This window comes from Conger conger, chromosome 11 (genome assembly GCF_963514075.1).
Source record: "Conger conger chromosome 11, fConCon1.1, whole genome shotgun sequence".
Lineage (NCBI taxonomy): Eukaryota > Metazoa > Chordata > Actinopteri > Anguilliformes > Congridae > Conger > Conger conger.
Window position 1 is genome coordinate 24324489 of NC_083770.1, and position 11408 is coordinate 24335896.

Here is an 11408-nt window from a genome sequence, read left to right on the forward strand (position 1 = left end):
CACTGGATCTAAACACAATTGAACATCTTTGGGGGCAGCTGACACGTAACATCAGCATATCATCTATGGGAATAATGGAAGTTGAGGAGTTGCATAAACTGGTGGAATCAATGCCAAGAGAATGAACACAGCAATCAAGGTGAAAGGCACACCAAGCACTAAAATGTTTTACCTTCAATAAATATCTACACACTTTTTGACTTATTATTTAAAAAATGTATTCTTGAATAAGAAGTTTGAACGGAGCATCATAATTGTACTAGCCCTTGAGAAATAATGAAAATAATCAGTTCTTGCATCCTCAGAGATCAAACATAACCTGAATTACATTTAATTGCACCTAGTCCTGCTCATAAAAGCGGTGGAATGGGATGCCCAGTGTATACAAAGTACACAATGTGCAATCATTGGGAGGCGTTTGGCTGGTCACGTTCCGCCTACCATTCACTACGCCGCTTCTCGGTTTTTAAAGTTGTCGGCTGTTTTGCATACTCCTCCTATTTGTTCCCGATGCTGTGAATGATCCGCCCTCTCCGTAGTTAAAGCTGCCTCCATCCAGCCCGGTGCGAAGACGAGCTTACTGAACCCGAGAGCATGAACAATCTCGCGAACGCGAGCGTGCATTCCGATGCCCACTGAAGGAACATCTGAAAAAACAAACATAAACACACACACACATCGGGATACTATTTCGCTCAGATACTGACTCATTCATTTCGATGCCAGTCAGAGACCGTATGAAACGTATTATAAAGGAAAGGCAATACGCATAGAAAGACACCGAAGCACTCCAGCCTTGTTTCCTGCGCTACCAGAGAGACTGGATTGCAAAGTGTCCAGTTTCAACAGAACCGTGGCTCTTCCTGGCGTGGCATGCGCGAGGACTGAAACGGATCGCTTTGAACTCCTGCTTTCACCCAAAGAGGTACAGAACATTTCAGGAATGCTTTTCGTATATAGTTTTATATATAGATATAACGATGCATGACTATTCTTCTGGCGTTGGCTTACTGTGAGGACCAAGTTAGTGTATGAATTGGAATGTGTTGCATGCGCTTCAGAATGTACCGATCATTTCCAGTCATGTGTAGGCTACTGGTAATCGCACATTATATCCAACAACACTTTATCAGTGTCAGCGAGGTGGCATACGGGAAAATAATGTTATCCAACAGCTGATTAGTCCCTCGGTGCATGCTGATTAGAATTTGGTTAAATAACTCGCAATAATTGGCAGGTATAAAAGTAGTTTTTGTGTGCAGTCTATTGGCAATGCGTGGATGCAGCGACATAAATTGCATCACAACACACACATACATTTTTATATATTATCTTTTTTTGACATTTCCCACAATTAGCTGAGGTCAGTTGAGTCCAAGTGTCTGACATATAGGCTACACGTACAGTGCTGAAACGTAACCTAATTGTCCACTAGATGCATCCCATTGCCTGTCTTAAAACCGCAGTATCATTTTCGTTGTCGTTCTGGAAATATATATATTAGGCTACATTTCATACGCTATAACAAACTATATTAATGGATGCGCATCGCGGGAGAATAGGTGGTGCACACATACTTTTATTGTGCATCTTTATTAAAAAAGAATTATTGCCGTGCCTCACTGGACGGATACAATTAAATCGCGCGCAGTCGTATGATGGTTACACCAAGTGTCTGGAAACGTAGAAATGAATGAGATTAAATAAAAATCTCAAGTTACATTTTGGATGTGTAACTTTCTAAAACAGATAACAGATGATGAAATAGTTTCGTATTGACAACCTTTATGCTCTTTGAGTGAAGTTTATGTTTTCATCAGTTAATCCTGGCATTCAAGGCTTACATGTGCACAGCACAGTATGCAAAAACCAACCCCCCTCTGTTTTAGAGTGGAGTAGGAATACCGTGAAAGAAATGAAAGTGAAGCTGTAAGATTAACATCAAGTGGAAGATATTACACTGTCATTTCTTAGGATGTTTGGATGATTTCCCCCTCTGCATCACCAGTGCAGCTGATAGAGTAACTGAGCGGGTTGTTATGAGTAGAGCGTGGTACTGTAGCTACATTCCAGGGAAAGGTATCTGGAATGGTTTCAGGAATTAATCTAGTGTGACTGCCTTTTCTACAGTTTTCACTGTTGTGTGATGGTCATGTTTATGAGAACCTGTATTAAAACTTGCTGTTGCCAACCTTGACAATATGAATACATGGTAGTGTATTTCCCTTTAATGGAAATAAGAGTTTGTTTTTTAAATAATGTTACCTTTTGTGCCTTCTGACAACAAAGCAAAGCTAAGGGTGCATTGATAATTCTCCTCCCCTCCCTCTCATCCCGCTCTCTCTCTCTCTCTCTCTCTCTCTCTCTCTCTCTCTCTCTCTCTCTCTCTCTCTCTCTCTCTCTCTCTCTCTCTCTCTTTGTAGGGTTCAATGAAAATGTCCATCTGCGTCCACGAGAACCGTAAGTCACGTGCCAGCACGGGGTCCATGAACATCTACCTGTTCCACAAGTCGTCGTATGCGGACAGCGTGCTGATGCACCTGAACGCACTGCGGCAGCAGAAGCTGTTCACGGACGTGCTGCTGCATGCTGGGAGCCGCTCGTTCCCGTGCCACCGGGCCGTGCTGGCGGCCTGCAGTCGCTACTTCGAGGCCATGTTCAGCGGCGGCCTGCGGGAGAGCCAGGCCAGCGAAGTGAACTTCCACGACTCGCTGCACCCCGAGGTGCTGGAGCTGCTGCTGGACTACGCCTACTCCTCGCGCCTGCTCATCAGCCAGGAGAACGCCGAGTCCCTGCTGGAGGCTGGGGACATGCTGGAGTTCCAGGACATCCGGGACGCCTGCGCCGAGTTCCTGGAGCGGAACCTGCACCCCACCAACTGCCTGGGCATGCTGCTGCTGTCGGACGCCCACCAGTGCACCAAGCTGTCCCAGCTCTCCTGGGGCATGTGCCTCAGCAACTTCCCCACCATCTGCAAGACCGAGGACTTCCTGCAGCTGCCCAAAGACCTACTGGTGCAGCTGCTGTCCCACGAGGAGCTGGAGACAGAGGACGAGAGGCTGGTGTACGAGTCTGCCTTCAACTGGGTGAACTACGACCTTGAGCGGAGGCACTGCCACCTGCCCGAGCTGCTGCGCACCGTGCGCCTGGCCCTGCTGCCCGCCATCTTCCTCATGGAGAACGTCTCCACGGAGGACCTCATCACCCAGCAGGCCCAGAGCAGGGAGCTGGTGGACGAGGCCATCCGCTGCAAGCTGAAGATCCTGCAGAACGACGGCGTGGTGACCAGCCTGTGCGCCCGGCCCAGGAAGACCAGCCACGCCCTCTTCCTGCTGGGTGGCCAGACCTTCATGTGCGACAAGCTGTACCTGGTGGACCAGAAGGCCAAAGAGATCATTCCCAAGGCTGACATCCCCAGCCCCCGCAAGGAGTTTAGCGCCTGCGCCATCGGGTGCAAGGTGTACGTGACGGGGGGGCGGGGCTCGGAGAATGGCGTGTCGAAGGACGTGTGGGTGTACGACACGCTGCAGGAGGAGTGGAGCAAGGCCGCGCCCATGCTGATCGCGCGGTTTGGGCATGGCTCGGCTGAGCTCCAGCATTGCCTGTATGTGGTGGGGGGACACACAGCAGCCACCGGCTGCCTCCCGGCCTCCCCCTCCGTCTCGCTCAAGCAGGTGGAGCAGTTCGACCCGGCCGCCAACAAGTGGACCATGGTGGCGCCTCTCCGGGAGGGCGTGAGCAACGCGGCTGTCGTCAGCGTCAAACTCAAGCTCTTTGCCTTTGGAGGCACCAGCGTGAGCCACGACAAGCTTCCCAAGGTGCAGTGCTATGACCCGCTGGAGAACCGCTGGGCGGTGCCCGCCTCGTGCCCCCAGCCCTGGCGCTACACCGCCGCTGCCGTCCTGGGCAGCCAGATCTTCGTCATGGGCGGGGACACAGAGTTCTCCGCCTGTTCCGCCTACAAGTTCAGCAGCGAGACGTACCAGTGGACTAAGGTGGGCGACGTCACGGCCAAACGCATGAGCTGCCAGGCAGTGGCTTCTGGAAATAAACTCTACGTGGTAGGCGGCTATTTCGGCACGCAGCGGTGTAAAACCCTGGATTGCTATGACCCGTCGTTAGACACGTGGAATAGTATCACGACCGTGCCGTACTCACTCATCCCCACGGCCTTCGTTAGCACCTGGAAACATCTCCCTGCATAGAGGCAGCGCTCGACCACGGAGGTATGAACCCTGCTATGTGAAGAATTGAACGTGTGATCTTGTGTACATAGTAACCGGGGGGGAGTTCCCATTTCATTGGGCATCTACAGGCTTGCTCCAAACAACGTTTTGTTGTACTTGTACAGTGACAATAAAGTTAAGTAAGTAAGTAAGTAAGGATTGTGTAGCTGGGATTATAATTCTGTTCTTTATTTGTACACAACTAACATAACTCAGCTGTGCAGGGTGTCATGCCAGTGACCCAGGGTGTCATGCATAGCGGAGGGGTTTGACATGGATACGTTTCATGAATTACAAATGAGAAGCACAACTAGCACATGCTCTTTGTAAATTGGCTCACTGTAATCCACATGAACTCACACTTCTACTAGCACCAGGAGGCAGGGGATAATTGGAGTGGCACTTAGATCAGCCACAGACAGAGGAAGCAGCTACCTGTAAGCAGGGGGGGCGAATACAACAGCAATTGCCTGTAATTTGTTTGAGTTAAAAGCAGTAGTTGCCTGTTCTTGAGCCAATTTTGGTGAAATGACCGGTCATGTAAGGGATGTGCTTGGCTAAAGAGCAGCAGGGAGTGCTAACAGGGTTTAGCAGGCAGGTCCCTGTGGGAAAGTGAAGGGCCACCCGACACTGAGACAACCCAACGCTACGCTGAGCCAGCCCTACACTGAGACAGGCTTACACTGAGACAGCCCTATACTGAGACAGGCTTACACTGAGACAGCCCTACACTGAGACATTACATTACATTATTGGCATTTGGCAGACGCTCTTATCCAGAGCGACGTACAATAAAGTGCATACCCATAACCAGGGATAAGTTCGCAGAAAGACCCTAGAGGGAAGTACAATTTCAACTGAGACAGCCCTACACTGAGACAGGCTTACACTGAGACAGCCCTACACTGAGACAGGCTTACACTGAGACAGCCCTACACTGAGACAGCTCTACACTGAGACAGGCCTACACTGAGACAGCCCTAGACTGAGACAGGCTTACACTGAGACAGCCCTACACTGAGACAGCTCTACACTGAGACAGGCCTACACTGAGACAGGCCTACACTGAGACAGCCCTAGACTGAGACAGCTCTACACTGAGACAGGCCTACACTGAGACAGCTCTACACTGAGACAGGCCTACACTGAGACAGGCCTACACTGAGACAGCCCTAGACTGAGACAGCTCTACACTGAGACAGGCCTACACTGAGACAGGCCTACACTGAGACAGCCCTACACTGAGACAGCCCTATACTGAGACAGCCCTACACTGAGACAGTACCACTCTCTGCGGATGATGACCAGGCCTGATGGTGCCGTGCTAGCAGCCTTTTCATGTTTGGCCTCCAGTAACAACCAGCTGCTCTCATGAAAAGGAGAGCATAGAGCTGTCTACCACAGCTTTCACTAAGTCTTTTGCAGTGTAATTAACTCACAATAGGGACAAATACTTTCCCTATTGTCACCAAATGGTTCAGTAATCATTTTATGGAATAAGACCAGAGGCTCAATGTTTTTGTAAATAATTTTGTCCATTCTTCTGTCTTTGACAGAAGGTTCTCAGTACAGTAAACAGAAATCATTTTGATGTATGAACTCTGAAATGAAATACATTTTTCAAAATCCACTCAGCCTCTGTGATAGTGCTTTTTTCTCAAAGCCTTCTGATAAGAGTTTCCCACAAATAATTTAACAAGAGAACAAATGTGATGAATGACTAATGCCAGGCCAGTAGTGGCTAGTTTGGCTTTGACATCTGTGGATACATCTCCTCAGTCCCAAGGTCTTTTAAAGCTAAGACCAGGAGCTCCATCACAACCTGGATTTGCATATGGAATGTTGCCCACCTAAGTTGGGCAGTAAATTAGAAAGCGGAGGTCCTGCTGGGACAGGTCATTAAGTCGTTTAAAGGAGTGGGGAGCAGTTTTAGTGGGGCCCATGAACAATGGGGCTTTACTGCTGTGCTCCGGGCCAGGGAGGGGAAGAGGAAAGGGCTCCAGCTTTCTCTTTTATGTTCTGCTGCTATCTGATCATGGGAACTTTGAGTTCACACCTCCTCACCTCCAACACCCTGTGCTGCTTCCCCCTGCTTCCCCCTTTTACCACAGTGGAGAGACTGGCATAGTTGCAGCAAGAACAGTATGTGAAGCACTTCAATGAAATCTCACTGTTTCCCCCTTTTACCGTGGAAGTACAGTCTGACGAAATACACAGCTCTTTGTTTGTTAGGAGATTAAACGACTTTCTGAGTCTGAGGTTCCGTATTGATTGTTAGATAGAAACCGCTTTTGATGGGAAATTTGCACCTTAGACATACCTGCACTGAAGAACGCAGTCAATGCTGTTTGTTTCACAGGCTGCCGTGAAGAGTGTGCGTTTTATTTAGGAAACGCTGGTGTGTGGGAGAGGGGGATGAGAGAAATGGAGGAAGGGAAGGGAGGGGGATCTTTTCAGTCTTTGCGGAGGAGGGCGATGGAAATTGTTTGCTAATTGCTATTCTTCCGTTGTGAATTCAGGACAGACACAGAAGCTTTAGGCAGAGATAACAAATCAGTTTTATTGCCCCCAAATTAAAGGGAGCTGGAGGCTCTGAGAGAGCAGCAGCCAGTGTGAGCTGCAGGAGGCAGAGCCCGGAACACAGCCCCTCTGTGAGGCCTACCACAGGGCGACATTATCCATTTATATGCACAAACCAGCTATATGACCTGCTATAGGCACAGCCTGTGTGTGTGTGTGTGGTGTGCAGGAGATAGATTTTGCTTGAATTGGGGCACAGCCTGAATTTGAACACAAGCACTATGTTAAAAATAAAACCAGGAAACCCTTGCAGTACTGTACACTGAGGCCCCATTAGTATGTTTGATATCTCACACACCTGTGTATACCAGGTGCAAGTGTTTTTTATGTATTTATTTTGCTTATCTTGAAGAGAGAAATAATGCACCTGGAAGTGTCCGAGTTTCCCCTGTCATATTATAGTGGTGTGTGATGTTAAGGATGCCCTGTGGCCCAAACAACTGTCAGGAGAATCTACTGCTCTGCACTCAACTCTCACTGCAGATCCACAGGCCCAGCAAGTCTCTCCCCTCATGACTAATTCTGAGGAAGCCATGGTAGATAATACAGCATATTTCCAGTGCCCTGCTATTTGACACCACATTCCTTTTGAAATTGCCCATAATTCAACATCTACATTGGTTATTTAAACTTAATCGACACTTCAGGGTTGAAAAAATGTCAGATGTTTTGCTTTTCCTGAGCGATGCTTTGAATGTAACCTTTGAACGTTTGGTTTTCTCTCCACAGATTTCCCCTTTTTGTTTTCTCAACACATCTGCTAGATGTCAACTGTGAAGAAGCACACTTTATTTTTTTGGCATGAAGGATAAACTATTGAAAGTGGGGGGTTGTTCTGCGTGACAGAGATGACGTCTGTGTCCCTGGGAGAACATGAAGGACTGACCCCCCTCTTCCACGCTTTTACTGCTTGACATTCTCAAGGCATTGATCGTAATGCGAGTGAGGACTGACTGGGTCTCCAGCTCTTTCTAACTAAGGATGGCTGCAGGAGGGAGCAGGTTACTGGAGCTGAGCTCTTATTAATGGACTCGGGTGTACGTGAGTCTTCCTCGTCTCACGTTCAGTAGACTACAGGCAGATTGAAAATGGCCACCACCCCATGCTGCAGGGTGTTGGGCAACATGTCTGGACATGTCCTTTAGAGCAAACATACAGCTGGACCATAGCAGTGCTAACAGCACGAGGAAAAGGCTCTTCCTGTAGGTGGGGGGTATGGGGGGTGGGGGGAACTGGAATCCTCCCTATCAATGGCAGAAAAAGAGATAAATGCAAGAAAGTCTTAAGTCTTAAAACCTCACTGTAATGTATGTTCTAATCTTTATTTATGATGAAAATGTGCTTTGTTTAATGACAGAATATTTGGGATGAACATAATTTATTGTTTTGCTTGTTATATAAGCCCACAGCCTTGTTTTGTGCCCTGCATGGCCAGCGTTCCTGTAGTTGCTGAGTGTTTTGATTGGCAGGCTGTATTTGCACATTTCGGGTTTCTCAGCTATAGAAGCGCGTCCAGCTTCCTGTTTGCAGTGGAGCCACAGGGGGCGGGCCTCTGGCTGCCGGGGTACCTTGTGATTGGTCCTGATTCCAGATTGACATGGACGGATTATCATTTCACAGATGAGACCCTTGATGAGTGACACAGCTTGTCCAGTGTTTTTAAAAGGAATATTTCCCGAGGAGGCAAAAATTCTGCAGTTTTCAGATGAATGCCAAAACTAATTCTGCATTGGGAATTGAATCCTAAATATACATTCATATAAAATATACATCCTTTTTTTAATGGAGTCCAAAATGCATCTCCTGTGCTTGCAGTCAGAAGATTCTCCCTGTAAAAGTGAACTGCTGTGGATGTACTCATCATAGTCATTCCATTATCCATTAGCTGATTCTGATGTTGGGTTTGCCACCAGGCCAGTAGTTTTTATTGGCGTTGATGTCCATGTGTGTCATTTTGAACGACAGCCAGTATTTTCAAGCCTATGAGGTCATTTGCTGTTCCCTAGTGAAGTGTGTACTGGTAAACTGGTAAATTTTAATACTGTTTTCAATACATCTGTCTAAAAATATCATAATATCATAATGCATAATTACTCCAGTCTCCTACACATAATATAACCAATAATGGAAAAATATTGAAATAGATCTATTTAATTGAGGGAACAGACAATTTTTAGATTTCAAAGGTGACATACAGAAGCTGGTGTAATTAGGATGTTTTGATGTCCACATGTCAAATATGTGTACTAATCAAATGAGAATCTCACAGAACCTCTAATTTGCTGCTTTGTTGCCCAGTAAAACATGATGGGTTTGCATCTTGGTTCATTCAGTTGTCACAGATGTACTAATAGCATATCCTGCTGCACAACTGCACAACTGCATTAAGAGCACATCCATTATCCCTCACCTGTTAATTGCTGCTGGAATCTTTTCATCCTGAGGGCTCTGTGAAGTCTGTATTTTCTGTTGCACACAAAGTCTGATGTCATTGCCTGGAGTTCAGTGGTCTTCCTGTCGCAGGATGAATATTTATCCTATTGTTGATTCATTTTAAGGGGCTGTCTGCTGGCAGTACAGGAAAAATACAGGAGCTGACTTGTCTTGCTGCCTTTCTGTTTTTACCACCACAAGATCATTCTACTCAGGAAGATTGAACACTCATACCACCATCTTTACCAGATCTTACTTACTGCCACTGGTGTTTGATTATCCCCTGCTACACCTGGGGCCGCATGTGTCTGCAATTTCCCCATTTTCTGGACAGTATTACCGAAAAAGGAAGTTATTCATTAGAATCCTGGATTCCATACCCCCCCCCCCCCCCCCCTTGTTCTCTTATGACGTGTTATTCTCAGCCCCCCCAGGAACTGTGTCAAATGCAGATAACCAGGCCTGTCCAGCACATGACCGCAGGCCTCGCCCAGCTGTGTGTGTGTGTGTGTGTGTGTGTGTGTCTCACTGAGCAGCTGTAGTGTACCGTGCCTCCGCCTGCTTCTGTGTCACAGTTGTCTTTACTCTGTGTCCCATAGTGTCCTGTGTGCTTGCCTGGGCTTTGCCTGGTTTGATCTAGCTGTGTTCGCTAATCTTCAATCCAGCTTCAGCTACGTATGTCTCCTGAGTGTGATTACTGTAAAGAGCTGTGTGTTACGTGGGGAAAATGGCCTTTGTAATTCGTGCTTATTGTCGAGCAGGATATGCATGACGTGTTGTGAAAACAACAACATAAACAATATATTTAAGGCTAGAAAGACCTGACCCAAAACTCATGACTTAAAATAGTGAAATTGTACAGTTCTCTTCAGCAGTGTCATTGCTGCTCTACGCTGACCGTGGACACCTCTCCATCCCGAGACTGTGCGGGATGCCCGGGTGGCGTAACAGACGGGGGAATTCTGGCATGTGATTTCCACCCCGGGCACAATCCGCTGGACGCTGCACTTTGGAATCTCAGAATCAGATAAGGAGCACTTTCCTTTCAGCCTGAGGGTTGCTATGGCTACGCCCAACAAAGAGCCACTTTCCTGTTCCAATGTGGACTGTCTGAGGCTGAAGTCTGACACATGGACTGATTGGACATGATTACATCGCTCGTGCTCTGGCTGAGTCCGACACGCTCTGTGCAGCCATTAAAACATGTTTAGTGCACGAAACATGATGATGCTTCAATGTGGGAGTGTATTCATTTTGTTTGGATCAGATTTTTTTTGGACTACTGCAATTAAACATTTTGTACTAGTGGATTTTTTTCACAGTGTGAAATCATGGCTAATAAACAAGAGTTTTTCTCTTTATTGTACATTTTGTGGTCCCTTTTTCACTTTCATATCAAGAACAAAACCTATTGATGATACATACAATCTGTAAACATTTTGAATGAGTAATGCAAATGATTCAGAGTAAGTATTTTAACATTTGGACATCATTTCCTGCCTATCCACACACAGCCTTCAAAAGTAGTTCAAGATTTCAGTTATGTTTGATATTTTAATGATTCCAAGCAAGATTCAAGATTCAAGATTGGGGGGGGGGGGGCACACAGGGCTGAACACCCTGAGATGTTTTTTTTTGTTTTTTTGGGGGGGACGGGGGGGACGGGGGGGACGGGGCATCGCAGTGTAGTCAACAATCGTACCATGTAGCCTATGCAAGACAATGGATGATGCAATTGACATACCACAGCGTTATCATGACCTCTTCCAGATAAACAAGGAACTAACTTAATCGTATAAGAAAAGCAACTTACTAGGCCTATACGTATGCTACAAATGACAGATTTACAATTTTATAATAAAAAATAAAATACATAACATTCACCTGTCACCGTCTAGATTTTGTTGTTCTCAAATCACTCAAAAGCTTCAATGGCCAGTCACTATCCCTCAATCTAAGTTACAATACCAATGTGGTGAAAAATGAATAATCTCAATTGCTAATGTTATGGGGAGGTAAACCGGATGTCCCACATTTCCGGTATATTGCTAAATGTTATGCTAATGCATTTCTTTGTAGATGGCAGGAGCAACAACTTCATATATGCGGCGTTGCTAGCCTACAACACAGTGGCAGGTAACTCCTTCAAAATTATAACAAGGTTATCTC

General features: G+C 46.6%; 1 protein-coding gene across 1 annotated transcript; it reads left to right on the forward strand.

Moving 5' to 3' along the window:
- The first annotated feature begins 559 nt into the window (after window positions 1-559).
- On the forward strand, window positions 560-10605 carry LOC133139884 (ectoderm-neural cortex protein 1-like). The gene is made up of 3 exons (XM_061259337.1): window positions 560-925; window positions 2424-4226; window positions 7536-10605. Exon 2 carries the CDS (start codon window positions 2430-2432, stop codon window positions 4203-4205), a length of 1776 nt encoding a protein of 591 aa, XP_061115321.1. The 5' UTR covers window positions 560-925; window positions 2424-2429; the 3' UTR covers window positions 4206-4226; window positions 7536-10605.
- The last annotated feature ends 803 nt before the right edge of the window (window positions 10606-11408 follow it).

Bases quoted from the DNA above. Each gene is read 5' to 3' on its own strand.
- LOC133139884 (XM_061259337.1), top strand. From the start codon at position 2,430: ATGAAAATGTCCATCTGCGTCCACGAGAACCGTAAGTCACGTGCCAGC.